The sequence below is a fragment of the Microcebus murinus genome, chromosome 15 (genome assembly GCF_040939455.1).
Source record: "Microcebus murinus isolate Inina chromosome 15, M.murinus_Inina_mat1.0, whole genome shotgun sequence".
In the NCBI taxonomy this organism is placed as follows: Eukaryota; Metazoa; Chordata; class Mammalia; order Primates; family Cheirogaleidae; genus Microcebus; species Microcebus murinus.
In genome coordinates this window covers 11159870-11177442 of record NC_134118.1, presented here as the reverse complement: position 1 = coordinate 11177442, position 17573 = coordinate 11159870, and the positions used below count along the sequence as shown (strand labels likewise).

At 35.3% G+C, this 17573-nt stretch overlaps 1 protein-coding gene across 1 annotated transcript in view; it reads right to left on the bottom strand.

The window, feature by feature from the left end:
- The window catches only part of SYCP2L (synaptonemal complex protein 2 like), a 63313-nt gene that overhangs the window by 12856 nt on the left and 32884 nt on the right, over positions 1 to 17573 (bottom strand). Inside the window, exons 20-24 of the mRNA XM_076010757.1 lie at positions 11772 to 11908; positions 11131 to 11186; positions 9584 to 9713; positions 4465 to 4538; positions 4272 to 4341 (exon numbers count right to left, since the gene is read on the bottom strand). Of these exons, the coding sequence (XP_075866872.1) occupies positions 4272 to 4341; positions 4465 to 4538; positions 9584 to 9713; positions 11131 to 11186; positions 11772 to 11908 (467 nt within the window). The remainder of the gene's footprint in view (positions 1 to 4271; positions 4342 to 4464; positions 4539 to 9583; positions 9714 to 11130; positions 11187 to 11771; positions 11909 to 17573) is intronic.

The following is a 17573-nucleotide window of genomic DNA, read 5'->3' as shown; positions in this document are numbered from 1 at the left end:
GTTTCAAGGGCAAAAGATTTTTAAAATCAGGGAAAGAACCCAGGGACAGTCCCATCCTCCTCTTCCAGCCTCATGGCAAACAGCATTCACGTCTGAATCTTCTGTGGTGTCTATACCCCAAGTCAAGGGTCAAAGAAACCACTTAGAAAGGATTCCAGCTAGCCTCAATTAGGCCATGATAAATGACCATTAACATTTCCTTCTTTGCTGCCTGTTTTGCCCCTTCTGGGACATTTTATTTTCTTCTTCTTCCTCCTCCTTTATAGCGAATTTGTAGCAAAAGCTCAAAGTACAGGCTTGAATTTGGATGTATCACACCCATGCACTACCCAGGGTAAAGAAGGCCATCCGCCAGCACAGATACTAGTTATATCCACCAGACAGAGAAATCCAAGAACACAGCATAAATAACCTGGTCACAGCCCTTGAGTGAATTATGTGGAATTTGTGAAACTACTAACTAGGATCATCCAGACGGATGACTGCATGGACATGGAAGTAGTCTGACACACAGAACCCTCCTTTGAAGTGGCAACGCTGGTACAGTACTTTACCAGCACCCAAGGTGCCTCTCCAGAGGAACCAGTGCTATGTCATGAAGGGCTGCAAGTCCTAAGTGATGCCCTTAGAACGATTCTGTTTCCATGGTAACCACATGCCTCTTTTAACCAGCACTTTTCAACATTCTCAGAAAAGAGTTAAAGTTACACACAGAGAACCATCTCAAAAATGAACACAAACATAGTAAAAGTCATCTCCAAAGAATGCTACATCCACATGTTTGCTGGTGGCTGGCAGAGGGGGTGTGCCCTTGCTCTCACAAGAACATAGCTTTCTTTATTTCCATGAAAAGGGAAGACTTTGCCAATCTGAGGAACTTGTGAACTTGTTTGGTGTGGCCTGCAAGGCACAAGTTTTAGGGAACATAGTTTGGTGTCCACGCTGCATTTTTAAATTCATATTTCTGGTAAAAACAATTGTTAATGCTAGAGAAGAACCAATCCTGTGGCTAACAGCCAGGTCTCCTAAATTAAGGCATTTTCTAAACCTTGCTCTGAAGCGACACCCTGTGGCGCAGAATGATAAAGGCAAACAGAATATCGTCTTCTTCACCAAAAGGTTTCCGATGTGATATTTACAGCACTTTCCTAATGCCAAGTCTGTTGTTTATTCTACCAATGTTTATTAAAGTGCTGAGAATATGAAAAATTAAGGACCACCTTTACCATTAAATTACTCAGTCTGATGAGAACTTGCATAATATCTTTTGTATGGATTAATGCATTTTAGAAATCTACAAACCAATTGACAAATATTTATTGGTGATTACATATAAATGCTTATTCAAATATGGAATCATGCAGAAGTACATCATTAAATGTTGGGTTTTATAAGTTTCTTACTCCATTACCTTGGCATGGAATGCTTCTATATGCCAGGCACTGAACTAGGCATTCACAGCACTGAATGGAACAAAGGAGCTAAGCACCTGACTCCTTTCTGATTCTGGGGACCTTCCCTAAGGCGGCAGATGAGGGCAAAATGCAGTATCATTAAATAAAATTACCCTGCTTGCTTTCAGTTCTGGAAACAAAGCTTATCAAAAGTTCCAAGGTAAACATTAAAACACAAGCTAATGCTAGGCACAGTGCCTCACACCTGTAATCCCAGTGCTTTGAGAGGCACTGGGATTGGTGGGAGGATTGCTTGAGGTCAGAAATTTGAGATTAGCCTGAGCAAGAGTTAGACCCCTGTCTCTACAAAAAATAGAAAAATTAGCTGGGCATGGTGGCTCATGCCCGTAGTCCCAGCTACTCAGGAGGCTGAGGAAGAAAGATAGCTTGAGCCTAGGAGTTTGAAATTGCAGTGAACTATGATAATGCCATTCACTCTAGCCCAGGTGACAGAGTGAGCCCTGTCTCAAATAATAATGATGATGATAATAATAAAGTCTCCCTATCCTCAAAATTCCCAGGTAGTTTGACAGGTGACTGATTTCTATCAAACTTTTAAGAAACAGTTACCTTATTGTAGATAAACTTTCTCAGAAAAGCAGAGATAGAGCTGCTCAGCCTCCCTCCACAGGTTGGTGTGACACTGATTTCAATAATAGCAGGAGAAAAGCATAAGTCTGTTCCTCATGAATGTAGATGTAAAGCTCACTAATAAATTAGGAGCTAAAAGCATTTAAGAGTATATATTTTTTAAAATGCACCATGATCAAGTGAAGTTCATCCCAGAAAAACGAGTGTGATTCGACATCATAATACCTATCAGTGTAATTTGCCACATTAATAAACAAAAAAGACCACCCTTCTAACTCTTTGTCTCTATGCGTTTGACTTTTTAAAATTCCACATATAAGTAATGTCATGCAGTGTTGGTCTCTCTGTGTCTGACTGATTTCACTTACAAGGGATCGGTGGGCGGAGAAAATGGGAGATGCTGATCAAAGGGTACAAACTTTCATTTATGAGTAAGTTCTGGAGACCTAATGCACAGCATGACAACTGTAGTTAATAATAATTTATATGTACTTAAAATCTGCTAAGATGGTAGATCTTAACTATTACCATACCAACAGAAAAGATAACTATATGAGGTGATATGTTCATTAGGTTGATTATAATCATTTCACAATGCATATGTACATCAAAACATCACCAATACTTACCTTAAATATATACAAAGTTTATTTATCAACTATACCTCAATAAATTTGGAAGGAAAAAATGAACTAAAGGAGAAAATTCATTTGATTATCTCAATTAATGCAGGAAACACATTTCATAAAGTTCAATACTATTTATGATTTTTAAAAACTCAGATCAAATTCTGAATGGATGGGAACTTCTTTAACTTGGTAAAGATTAGAACCAAAATATAAAGCAAGTATATATTTTACTTAATGGAGAGACTTCAGATTCATTTGCTACAAAGTTAAAATCAAGACAAAGATGCAAACTTTCATTGCTATGTTTAACATATACTGAAGATACTAGCCAATGCTATGAAAAATGGAAAATAAAAGATAAGTATCAGAAGGGGAGTGATAATCTGTTATTTTTTTGTAAATAATAGAATCATCAACTTAGAACCAAGAGAATCAACAGATAAATTATTAGACCTAATAAGAGCCCAGCAAGGTTGTCAGACACAGGATTATGTTATAAAAGTCAACAGTATTTCTCTGCTTTAGCAATAACAAATTTAAAAACAATAGTAACAAAATCATAACAAAATCACAAATATCTAGAAATTAACATCAACAATACATAAGCCCTTCATGGAGAAAACTTTAAAATTCTATAAAACACAACAGACAACACAAATCAATGGAAAGACATTCGTTCTCTAGCTAAAGAAATCCTACACTATTGAGAAGAAATATACTTTTAAGTACACTAGGACCAATGAAAAAATAAAAAAATAGAAAATATTTTAAACTAAATAACAAATGTTATATATTACAAAATATTTTAAACTAAATGATAACAAATGTTATATACTGTAAGATATAGTATATCCTATAATGTAGGGTTCACCTAAAGCAGTACTTAGAAATAAATGTATAACATTAAATGTATTAAAATAGTAAGTAATATATGATAACATCTGACTTTCTGGTAGAAAAGAATTTCACATGACCTACCATAGAGGAAAGATTGATGAATTAGAATTCACTAAAATTAAAACCTTCTTCAAAAAAGCAATTATAAACACATTATACAGAGAGATAAGTGCAAACCACAAAGCAGAAGATATTACAACATATATAACCAAGGACTCGTGTCCAGAATATACAAAGAATTCCTAGGAATAAATTGTGTTAGATTCCACTACCTTTTTTCTCCATTTGTGCATTCTGAAAAAATAATGTACATTCAGAAGAACTTGTCAGATGTGTCCAATTTAAAGAAGGATTATAAAGTGAACATCTGTATAACTGGATGGTGATTTGTAGATATTTAGTGCTTTACTATTTAAAACCTCTCCTGCACCCTCCTCTGAGACAGGAGAGGAGGTGTGGGCAGCTGGTGGGATTCCCGTGTCAGGCAATATTTTCCTTGGCACAAGAGGTTCTGGTTCCTGGAGTGAAGCCCCCATTTCTCCTCTTAACCTGCATGGACACCTGGACCTCTGCCACTCCATGGCCTGACAATAGTCACTCTATAAAGTGATTTTATCTGCTGCAGTGTAACAGCCCAGCCTGCCAAAATCAGATTTCAGTGTATTCTATTAAAAAAAAAATGAGTTTGTTATTCTCTTACCTCTATCTTCCAAATTTTGCAGCTTATGTTTGAAGCTAGTACTCTCCATTAATGACTCTTGGTTCACAATCTTAAAAACAAAACAGACCACAAATATAGGTATTTTATAGCAAAGTAAGAAACAAGTGGTGTTGTGTTACCCCTTAATATTAATGCTGGAAAACCAGATGAATTAACAACAATTAAGTAGTACCTTAGATACATTTTCTTCATCTTCTGAGTGCTCCAAGGAAGAGAGCTCGCTTGGTGGGTAAGGACCTCGAAGCCCTAAGTGTTAGAGAGAAAAGTTTCAAGTGAATAAATATACCAAGTAAAAACTTGAAGCAGTAACATTTCACTATTACTCTAGATGTTAAATCTTATCAAAAAAAGGAACACAGTTCTAAATAAAACAAAAAACTAGTGACTATATCTTTCTGGGCATAGATGCTTTTTAGGTTTGTAGCTCTATGGATAAAACGAATAGCCTGGTACCTCGATTGAATCAGCACCTTCAGTAGCTGCCCATCTGCCCCAACTAGATGGGCAAGCATTCTTCAGCCTCAATCCTGTGATTCTTCCCTTCTCTCCCTCAGATATCCCTTCCTTATTTCCTTTTATTCTTTTTTTTTTATAAATTGAAATATATATATTAATGATCATCATAATCAAATTAATTAACATATCACTATTCACGCTGCACATTAGATCCCCAGAACTTGTTCATCTTATAACTCAAAGTTTGTATCCTTTAATTAACAACTCACACTACCCCACCTCCCAATCCTTGGCAACCACCATTCTACTCCCTTTTATCAGTTCGACATTTTTACAATCCACATATGAAATCACATGTTATTTATCTTTCTGTGTCTGGTTTATTTCACTTAGCATAATATTCTCCAGGTTCATCCATGTTGTCACAAATGGCAGGCTTTCCTTTTTTTTTATGGCTAAATAATATTTCTGTGTGCATATGTGTGTACACTACAATTCTTCATCCATTTATTCATTGATAAACATCTGGGATGGTTTCATATCTTGGCTCTTATAAATAATACTGCAATGAAAATAGGGGCACAAAACTCTTTTAGATGTTATTTCCTTCAAATATTTACCTTGAAGTAGGATTGATGGACTGCATGATAGTTCTATTTTTAACTTTTTGAGGAAACTCCTTAATGTATTCCACAATGCGTATACCAATTTATATTCCCACCAACAGTATACGAGGGTTCCCTTTTCTCCACACCCTTGGCAACACTTGTTCTATCTTTTTAATAATAGCCATCCTAACAAGCTTGATATCAAATTATGGTTTTTATTTACATTTCTCCAACAATTAACGATGCTGATCACCCTTTCAATATAGCCATTGGCCATTTGTATGTCTTCTTTGGAAAGAATTCTACTCAAGCCCTTTGCCCATTTTTAACTGAATTGTTTTCTTACCATTGAGTTGTATAAGTTCTTGATATATTTTAAATACTAACCCCTTATCAAATATAGAGCTTGAAAATATTTTCTTCCATTCTGTAGGTTGTCTTTTCCTTTTGTTTCATTTGCTGTACACAAGGTTTTTAGTTTGATGTAGTCCCACTTATTTATTTTGCTTCCGTTGCCTGTGCTTTTGGGATCATCAAAAAATCATTGCCAAGAGCACTGTCAAGGAGTTGTTTCCCTCTACATTCTTCTAGTAATTTTACAGTTTCAGATCTTAAAGTCTTTAATCCATGTTGAGTTGAATTTTGTACACAGTGTAAGACAAAGGTTTCATTCTTTAGCATGTGGATATCCAGTTTTCCCAATAATATTTATTGAAGAGACTTTATGTATTCTTGGTGACCTTACCAAAAAGTAATTGATCATATGTGTGGGCTATTTCTGGACTCTCTATACTATGACCTTGGTTTATGTGTCTGCCTCTATGCCAGAACCATATTGGTTTAATTGCTATAATTGTTAAACATAATTTGAAATCATGAAGTGTGATGCCTCTGGCTTGTTCTTTCTCAAGATTGCTTTGGCTATTAGGGATCTTTTTTTAGTTCCACATGAATTGGGGGATTATTTTTTTCTATTTTTGTGGAAAATGCCACTGGAATTTTAATAGAGATTGCATCAAATCTCAAGATGACTTTGGGTAATACGACATTTTAACAATACTAATTCTTCCAATCCATGTACGAGGGCTATTTTTCTATTTTATGTCTTTAATTTCTTTCATCAATGTTTTCAGTGTACAAGGTCTTTCACCTTCTTGGTTAAATTTATTCTTTTTTTTTTAGCTATTGTAAATGGGATTTTCTTGATTTTTCATATAGTACATTGTTAGTGTTTAGAAACACAATTGATTTTTTGTTGTTGATTTTGTATTCTATAACTTTACTGAATTCATTTATTAGTGCTAACAGTTTTTTGGTAAAGTGTTTAGGGTTTTCTATTTATAAGATCATGTAATCTGTAAACAGAGACAATTTAACTTCTTCTTTTCAAATATGGATGCCTTTTATTCCTTTTCTTGCCTGATTGCTCTGGCTAGGACTTCCAGTACTATGTTGAACAGAAGTGGTAAGAGTGGGTACCCTTTGTCTTACTCTTGACCTTAGAGGAAAAGCTTTCAGCTTTTCATCATTGAGCAGGATGTTAGCTGTGGGCTTGCCATATGTGGCCTTTTTTAAGTTGAGGTGCCTTCCTTCTGTAACTAATTTGTTGAATTTTTTAAAATCGTAACATGAGGTTAAATTTTGTCAAATGCTTTTTCTGCATCTATTGAGACGATTCTATGAATTTATCCTTCATTCTGTTAATGTAGTTTATCACATTTATTGATTTGCATATGCTAAACCATCCTTGCATCACAGTTCAAATCCCACTTGAACATGATGTATGATCCTTTTAATGTGCTGTTGAATATGGTTAGTATTGAGGCTTTTTGCATCATTGTTCAGCAGAAATGTTGGCCTGTAATTTTCTTTTCTTATAGCATTGTTACCTGGCTTTGGTTAAGAGGGTAATGTTGGTCTTGTAAAATGAGTTTGGAAGTGTTCCATCCTCCTCAATTTTTTTTGAATAGTTTGAGAATGCTTGGTATTAATTCTTTAAATGCTTGGTGAAATTCACCAGTGAGGCCATTTGGTCTTAGACTATTCTTTGTTGGGAGGTTTGATTATTCATTCAATCTTCTTACTCGTTTTCTATTTTCTATTTCTTCTTGGTAGGTTGAATGTTTCTAGGAATTCATCCATTTCTTCTAGGTTATCCAATTTGTTGGAGTATAATTTGTTCAGTTCATAGTAGCCTCTTCTGATCCTTTGCATTCCTGTGGTATCAATTATAATATCTCCTTTTTCATTACAGTTTTATTTGAGTCCTCTCCCTTTTTCTCTTGGTTAGTCTAGCTAAAGGTTTGTCAATTTTATCTTTTTAAAAAACCAACTCTTAGTTTCATTGATCATTTCTATTGTCTTTCTAGTCTATATTTATTTACATTCTAATATTTATTATTTCCTTCCCTTCTGCTGACTTTGGGTTTACTTTGTTCTTTTCTAGTTTCATGAGGTGTGAAGTTAGGTTGCTTGAGATGTTTTTTTTCTTATTGTAGGCACTTATAGCTACAAAATTCTCTTTTATTAATAACACTGCTTTGCTGTATCCCATAGGTTTTGGTATATTGTGTTTCCATTTTCATTTGTCTCAAGATACTTTTTAATTTCCCTTTGTTTTTTTTCTTTGATCCATTGTTTATTCAGGAGTATGTTGTTTAATTTCCACATATTGGTGGATTTTCCAGTCTTCCTCCTATTACTATTTCTAGTTTCATACCCTTGTGGTCAGAAAAGACATTTGAGATTTAAAGCTTCTTAAATCTGTTAGGATGTGTTTTGTGGCCCAACATATGATCTATCCTGGAGAATGTTCAATGTACACTTGAGAAGAATGTGTGTTCCACTGCTGTTGAATGGGATGTCCTGCATATGTCTGTTAGGTTCATTTGGTCTGTAGTATTCAAGTCCACTGTTTCCTTATTGATTTTCTGTCTGAATAATCTATCCTTTATTGTAAGTGTCATAGTAAATAACTTTACTATTATTGCATAGCTGTCTATTTCTCTTTTCAGTTCTGTTAATATTTACATTATATATTTAAGATGCTGTAATGTTGGGTGCATATGTATTTACAATTGCTATATCCTCTTGATGAATTAGATCTTTTATCATATAGTAACCTTCTTTGTCTCTTGTGACAGATTTTGACTGAAAGTCTATTTTGTCTGTAAGCATAGCCACAACTGTGCTGTCTGCTGGTTACCATCTGCATGGAATATCTTTTTCCATCCTTTCACTTCCAACTTATGTTTGTCCTTAAGGCTAAAGTGAGTCTCTTATAAACAGCATATTGTTGGATCTTATTTTTTCTATCCATTCAGCCACTCTGTGTCTTTTGATAGGATAATTGAATCCACCTATATTTAAAGTGATTATTGATAAGGACTTACTACTGCTAATTGTTACTTACTACTACTGTTAATTGTTTATTGAGTATTTTATAGTCCCTTTGTTCCTTTTTTCACCATCTTGCTATCTTCCTTCCTTTTACTCTTTAATGCTATATTTTCCTCTCTCCTTTTTTTTTTTTTTTTTCTTTTCTCTACTTCTTTTCTTCCAGTGGCAGCTCCACTAAGAAGTTTCAGTGAAGTTTTACTAAGGTCATTGTATGTCTGGCAATGTGCTAAGCTGCAGAATAATAAAGGTGAACAAAACAACATCACTACTTCTAATAAACTTAAAAGATGCAGATAGTTAAAATAAAATACAGTGAGAGTTAAGATAAAGCTTCTAAAGTCAAGGGTTGGCAAACTCTGGCCCCCAAGCCAAGTATAATCTGCTACCTGATTTTATATAAATAAAATTTTATGGAAACACAGCCACACTTGTTGGTTTACATCTTGTCTGAGGTCAGTTTTGTGCAACAACTGCAGGGTTGAATAGTTGCAATAGAAACGATAGGGGTCAAAAACAAAAAATATTTACTATTTGATCCTTTACAGAAAAAGTTTACCAAGCCCTGTTACAGGTCATCATTTGAGTTATCTTGATTCTTTAAAAGAGGAAGAACACTAGCAATTCTTGTCCACAAGCCAATCTCCAATGTCAAAGCAAAATTAAAACACAATATCTTCCAACCTTTGCTAATTAAAGACATTAAAGGGAAGAACAATCTTACCTTCACACTTTCTTCAATAGATACTAAAAGAAAAATGTTTTGTTTACCTCAAACTACTTTTCCCAAAATATAATTTTTTCTGTGTAAGTCGACAGAAAATCATGTACCTGTTTTTTTGGCAGAATCTTCAGGAGTTAAAAAGACAGAACTACCTTGGAATTTTGTTTCAGAAATTTGCGGAGACATGACGCCATTTTGCCTGGACCTGTCTTTCCATAATGGTGTTAGAAGTTTAGCCTAAAATACAAAACCTTTTAAAAATACTAGTATTCATAACCATTCAAAACAAGTTATCCAAAAATTCCAAGGCATTCTATTTATTTATTTATTTTTTTTAGCGACAAGGTCTTGCTATGTAACCCAGGCTAGTCTCAAATTCCTGGGCTTAAGTGATCCTCTCACCTTGGCCTCTCAAAGTGCTGGGATTATAGGCATAAGCTACTCTGTCCGGACCCAAGACATTGCCAATATCCTTTTAAGAAGCTTAAAAATTAGATTTACTCCATGTGAAGATAAATGCTAAGACCACAAGATCCCTGAATCAGAAGAACATTAGGTCACATTTTGATTGATAACTCTAAATCAGTGGTTCTCACATGTGGTCCAGACTGGAGTATCAGCAACACCTGGGAATGTGGCAGAAATGCAAATTCTAAAACCCCAACTATGATCTACTCGATCAAAAACACTAGGAATAGGACCCAGGGATCTGTGTTTTAGCAAGCCATTCTGATCATTCTGATGACCACTAACATTTGAGAAACACTGCTCTAAATCAGGGGCCAGCAAAGTTTAGCCCTTGCCTATTCTTATAAATAAAGTTCTATTGGAACACAACACATCCATTCATTTCCATGTTGTCTATGGCTGCCTTCTGGCTACAAAGGCAGAATGGAGCAGTTACCACTGAGACCATATGGCTCTCAAAGCCTAAAATATTTACTATCTGGCCTTTTACAGAAAAAGTTTACCAATCCCTGCTCTAAATTATTCTCATATACAGAGAGAACTGTATTTAGAATACCAATATTTACATGAGACCAGCTGATTTTCTCACTGAAAATCAGCATAGACTTCTTGACAGTTGCACAGCTTATGTTTATGGATTTTTGAAGCTGTGATGTTTCTTTGGTGCTTATTTAAGACAAATGTTGTATTTACTAGAAACTGTTCTTTTGGCCCATTTCGAACTGATAACTCATTGTTTCAGGTTCAACTAGTCAATGAATAGTTAAGCATGTAGTCTGGCTCATAGGTTTAGCCTGCCCCTGTCCTTACAGAACATGCGAGTTCTTGAGATTCACAGAAGGCAACATGCTGCAGGCTGACGGGAGAAAGCAGACAGAGCTATGACTGGAGCCCTAACTGCACTTTAAAATGTAAATTCAAAAGAGCATACATCTGTAGGATATTATCCCAGATTTTTAGCATCATTCATAATAAACATCCTTTAGCAACGTTTGGGAACAATGAAAAAAGATCCTACATCTTTACCCAAGATTCACATGGAATGTTTAGAAGTCCTTGTAGTTTCTATCAGCAATGATTCACATACCAGTAAACCAGTGGTTATTCTCGTATTCCTGAAAGTTATGTGAGAAATAAATGCAGTCTAACCCACAGGGCATGTGGCAGCCAAGATAAAATTACTTACTCGGTCTTTCTCGTGGTCATGGTCACTGCTACTACTGAGTGGGAAAAACGGCAAGACTAAAATGAAAAGAAAACAAGTATATGATGGATACGTTGACTTACGAGACATAAACGAAATTCATTTCTCCCTCTTCCAACGTGCAAATGCTAAAACGATTCCCACTTATGTTCAAATGTCTACTCTGAAGTTCCTTTTCTAATTAGTCAACCTTATTGCTCACCACCCAGAATGAATTCTCCGCTCCAGACCTTGTCCCTGAATATCACTCTCATATCCTTGTTTTGTCCTTGTAGTTTTTCCTAATAACGATTCCCTGTGTCTTCTTCAGATCCTATGCTTTTCCCCAAGGGTCAGCTAAGGTCCCACCCACCTCTTTCTTGCAGATTTTCATGATGATTCCAGCTCATGCCAGATTCCTTTTATCTGCACTCCCACTCCATTCATCCATAGCTCATATTTAATTGCTGGTTAATCCCATATTCTTCTGTTTCAAGTTTCATTCTGCCTTTCCAATGTAATTGTAACAGGGAAAGATCTCATGATCATATTTCTTTGGTACCTTCTCCCACCACATACTAAAAAATAAATACCTACTAATTTATTTGAAAAGTGACTCAGAAGAAGGCATATGCCAAACTTACTTCTTACACTACTCCTGGTTCTTATCTTTTTTCTACTAGAGTATGATTTCAGGGATTTCTTCTTTTGGTTACCAGTCCAAGATAGTTCACTGGTACTAGTACTTGAATCTTGACTACTTTCAGAGAAGAGATGTTTCCTGTAATTAAACTTTTATAAACACAGATAAGTGAGACCTTTTAAAGGGATGTTAGTGCCACTTATGGACAATTAAACATATATTATTACAAAGCTAGACACAGAAGTAACTTCTTCTAGAAAACTGGGCTGTCACATAATAAAAAGACAAAGAAGTAAGGAGGCAAAGAAAAAGAAGAAAAGGATTATTTCACTATTAAATTCTCAACCAAAATGCTGTTGTAAAGGATGACAAAATCCTCTTTAACCAAATATTTGCAACTGAAGAGATGTTAGAGAACTGTTCAAAAGCTGATATACCTGAATACTGTACCAACATTATCATTTCAAAATACTAAATCAAATGACAAAAGAAAGTATAAAAATATTTTTTGCAAAGACATGCTTCTCTCTGTACTTTAGAAGAGCTAAAACCAAACAGGACAGTCATTTCTGTTTTTAAACCTTAAAGTATTTTGAGATTAAGCCTGGACTAGAAAAGGTTTGAGATTTAGGGCAAGTTTAATCTTTCCAGTGGATTATTCAATCTTGATATTTATGAGTATTTTAAAAATCTTTTTCTGTTTTTGTATTAGTTTTTATAATGCTGAGACAAATAAATGTTTATGCTCAAGTTTAATAGGGAGTTTATTTTGATTTTAACAAAAAAGTACACTCTATTTGAGCTCTATCTGTTGGGCCCTCTAAGGTCCCTGTCTCTAAACTGCCCTGCCTCTCAGAGACTGCTAACAATTCATTCTCATCTTAGGCAAGGGAGGGTTCTTGTGGATCCAAACATACTAAGTATGTATCTACCACAGCCTTCTCAAGACAGGAAATGCATTAGCCGGAGATATAGGTCCTGCCTAGAATAAGGAAATGCAGAATCAACTCCCAACACTCACTACAGTGACATTGTTTATGACAGCATGACTCATGAGATTTAAGGTGGGTGATGGTTATCTAGTTTTCAAATGAATTCATGTTTTGAAGATGAAATTACTTTTCTTTTAAAATATATAGCCATTCAATGTTTTGTAGAAAAAGTATTTTTCTTAATTGATAAAAATTGTATATATTAATGGTGCATAACATGACATTTTGAAATATGTATACCTTGTGGAATGGCTAAATCAAGCTAATTAACAGGTGTATCACCTCATCTTTTTTGGTTGTAAGTTCACCTAAAATCTCTCTTATCAATTTTCAAGTATACAATACATTGTTAACTATACTCACCATAATACACAATAGATCTTTTAAGCCTTATTCCTCCTAACTGAAATTTTGTGTCCTTTAACCTCTCCTCAACTCGCCACCCTCACCCGCCTTCTGGTAACCACTGTTCTGCCCTCCACTTTTCTGACTTTGATGTTCTTAGATTCCACATAGAGGTGAGATCATGCAGTATTTGTCTTTCTGTGTCTGCCTTCTAATATAATGTCCTCCAAGTTCATCCATATTGTTGCAAGTGACAGGATTCCCTTCCTTTTTAAGACTAAATAGTACTCCATTGCATATATATACACCACATTTTCTTTACCCATTACTCTATCCATAGACACTTAGGTAGATTAGAGAAGGTAATTTCTAAAAGGAACTTTGTGAGCCAGTCCTATTTGCATCTTTCACTTTCTTTAACTTAAAGAAAAAGTTGGAGGAACCTGCACATTTGTTCCAGTGTCTCCAACACAGTGTATTGTAAAGTGAAAGTATCAATGCATTTCATGCATCCTGCATTGGATGCATTAAAGCCATGCAGCAAGGCTTTCCCAGTTTCTTTGCTTTTATATAAAAAAGTGTTGAAAGTTATTTACAGAAACAAAAGTATCTAGAGCAGTGGTTCTTAAGTTTAGCTGCACAGCATATTAGAATCACCAATAGGGGGCTTTAAAATCAAATCCCAATGCTTGGGCATCGCCCTTAATAGATAAAGTCAGAGGCTCTGGCGAAGGGACCCAGACTATAGTAGTTGCTCTAGCTCCCCAGGTGATGCCAATGTGAGGCCTGAGGAGCAGCAGGTGAGAACCACTGTTAGGAGGAAGCCAGAATAAGCCTTACTCACTTGTTTGAAGCTCATGATCTCAATTTTAGAAAAACTTTTCATTGAATATTCATTATAGAGGTTTTTTTTTAAATACACTGACCGCAGACATAGAGCACTGTGCTTCCCAAGGTGAGAGGCCACCAGTGGTGGCACACTGGACAGGTGTCATATGACACACAGGCATAAAACCATGTCATTGAACAACACTGAATCAGAGGGAAACATTTCTTTTCAATTCTTTTAAAAGCCTGCTCTAATGAGGATAAGGCTCAGATGTTAGTAGGTCTTTAACACGTCTACTTACTGATCTTTTTAAAAAATAAATCAAGAACAAGCTTTAGTCTCAAAGCCTAATAAAAGTTAGGTGTTTTTTTCTTTTTTTTAAAGGAGTTTTAAAAAGTGGAAAGACATGACCAAGTCTGCATTTTTGGTAGATGTCTCTGCCTGTGAGTTTCAGTGTGGGGTCCATGGGCAGTGCGCATTCTCACCAATGCTGCCACCGTGGGTCACAATGAGAAAGCGTAGCCATCATCTCTCATCTAAGATCAGGGGCCTCTTTACAAAGCTAAATGAGCGCTTACTACAGTAGCAAAGGATTGACTGAAGGAGTCTACCTTTCAATATTCCATTCTCTGTGTGCCGTCAAGTAAGACTTAATATGAAATGTTATCTCCTGCTGAGTTTATTGACTAGGCACATTTATCTGTCCATCTAACCAGATGATCTTGGATATGGCAGATTTACCATTTCATAGTTTACAGTTAATAAGGCCCATGGTATGCAATGAATAAAAAAATAAAAAGTAAATCAAGTTAATGTATAGTTCAAGATGCTAACCTTGTTATTGTCAATTGTATTTATTTTAGGGCTTATCTACTATTTGTTACAAATAATGCTGATTTTTCATTTGAAAGTGAAATGATTCCTCTTTAAATAAGTTTAAGATAAATTTAATTAAGAAAAATATAGAAAATAAAGAGTAGAGCATTGGCACATTTTGCAGATGGTATGCAAATAACCGAAATTCAGGAGGTATTGCCTTAAATTTATTATATTACCGACATCCTTGTTTCTTGCTTTCTGTCATCCTTGAAAGTAGAGTCTGCCCTAAAACAAAATACATGAAATTAATGCAACTGGTAAAACCAGTACCCTCCTCCTCCTCTCACTTCACACTCCTAACTTTTTTTTCCTTCATGTGCCCTCTGTCTGATCATGAACCCACGGCATGGGAAGTATCCCACTCTGCATGCAACTTCTTATCATGTAATCTATTTCCATAGATTGTGTGGCAGACAACATCCATTTATCTAAAAAAAATAAACCTTTGTTGAGCCCACTGACTGTCAGGCATACAAAGAAGAAAGCAACAATGTGGGATCAGCAAATAACCAGCTGCAGGGTCAGTGCTGAAGAGCTTTGTTTCCCAAGCCTGGATCTAGCTTAGAATCCCCTGAGGTGCTTTAAACAAAAGCTCTTGCTAATGATGAGTGATGCTCAGCATCTTCCATACACCTGTCGGCCATTTGTACACCTTCTTTGGAGAAATGTCTATTCAAGTCTTTTGTCCATTTTTAATTGGTTTGATTTTTTCACTATTGAGTTATAGGAGTTCCTCATATATTTTTAATATTAATTTATTATCAGATATATGTCTGCTAGTATAAAACACACAAAACATAGCAAGTGTTGGTGAGGATGTGGCACAAATGGAACTCTTATACACTGTTGATGGGAATGTAAAATAATGCAACTGCTATGGAAAACAGTTTGGTGGTTCCTCAAAAAAATTAAAAATAGAGCTACAATATGATCCAGCAATCCCATTCCTGGGTATATATCCAAAGAAAATGAAATCAGTATGTGGAAGAGATATCTTCACTCCTGTGTTCACTGCAACACTATTCACAATAGCCAGGATATAGAACCAACCTAAGTGTCCATCAACAGATGCATGGATAGATAAAATGCAGTACACAAAAACAATGGAATACTATTCAGCCATAAGAAAGAAGGAAATCCAACAATATGTGACAACATGGATGAACCTAGAGGAAATTGTTAAGTGAGATAAGCCACACACAAAGGGACATATACTGCATGATCCTTCTTATGCAAGTATCTAAAATAGTCAAACTCATAGAAACAGAGTAAACTGACAGTTGCCAGAGGCTGAGGAGAAGCAGAAATGAGGAGCTGTTCTATGGGTGTAAAGTGTCAGTTATATACACACAAGATACATAAATTCTAGAGATCTGCTGTACAACATTTGCCTATAGATAACAATACTGTACCGTGCACTTAAAAATGTGTTAAGTGTTCTTATCACAAAAATGGACAAAATAAAAAAAGCTAATGCACCATTTCCAGGCAGCCACTGATCTGTCTCTATTGTTTCAGGAATTCCATATTCTATCCATACTCCAGAATTTTATACAAATGGAATCATACAATATATACTCTTTCTGTCTGGCTTCTTTCACTGGGAATATTTTGAGGTTCATTCATGTTATATATAATAGTTTATTCATTTTTATTTCTGTGTAGTATTTCATTGTGTGGATATACTGAAATTTGCTTATCCATTCATCTACTGATGGACATTTGGGTTATTTCCAATTTGAAGCGATTACCAAGAAAGCGACTATAAACATTCATGTACATTCCTTTGTGTGGACATATGCTGTCACTTCTCCTGTGTAAATACCTAAAATTGGAATGATTATATGATTGGTATATATTTAACATTTTAAGAAACTACCAGCAGTATACAAGAGTTACAGTTGCTCCACATTTTCACCATTTGTACTGACTTGGTACAGTCTGTCTTCCTAATTTTAGCCTTTCTAATAGATGTATAGTACAACCATTATCATTTTAATTTACATTTTCCTGATAACTAATGATGCTGGGCAACTTTTCATGTGCTTATCTGCCATCTGTGTATCCTCCGCAATAAAGTAGCTATTTAAATCTTCTGCCACTATTTTTATTGGGTTGTTTTTTTATTATTGAATTTTGTGAGTTTGTAATATAATTCAGAAACAAGGCCTTTATCACAGCAGTCCCCAACCTTTTTGGCACCAGGGACCAGTTACATGGAAGACAATTTTTCCATGGACAGGGTGGAGGGGCACTGAGGCAGAGCTCGGGTGATGATGCAAGCAATGGGGAGAGGCTGTAAATACAGATGAAGATTGCTTGCTGCTGCTCACCCTTGATTGCTTCTTTGTTGCTAGTGTCATGTCTAAATTTAAAGCATAACTCAGTGGTCCCCAACCTTTTTGCACCAGGGAGCAGTTTCATGGAAGATAATTATTCCATTGATAAGGGAGGCAGGAAACAGAGTTCTGCAGCCAGGTTCCTAACAGGAGACCACAGCTTTATCAAATATATGTTTTACAGATTTTTCTGCAAGGGTGTGGTTTGTTCTAGTCTTCCCCTAAACAGTGGTTTTCAAAGAGCATAGGTTTTTTTTTTTTTTTTAATGAAGTCTAATTTATCAATTTATTCTTTTACTGTACTTTTGCTGTTATATTCCATAAATCTTTGCCTAAACCAAGATCATGAAGATATTTTTTCTTATATTTTCTTTCAAATAGGTTTTACATTTAGGTCTATAATCCATTTTTAATTTTTT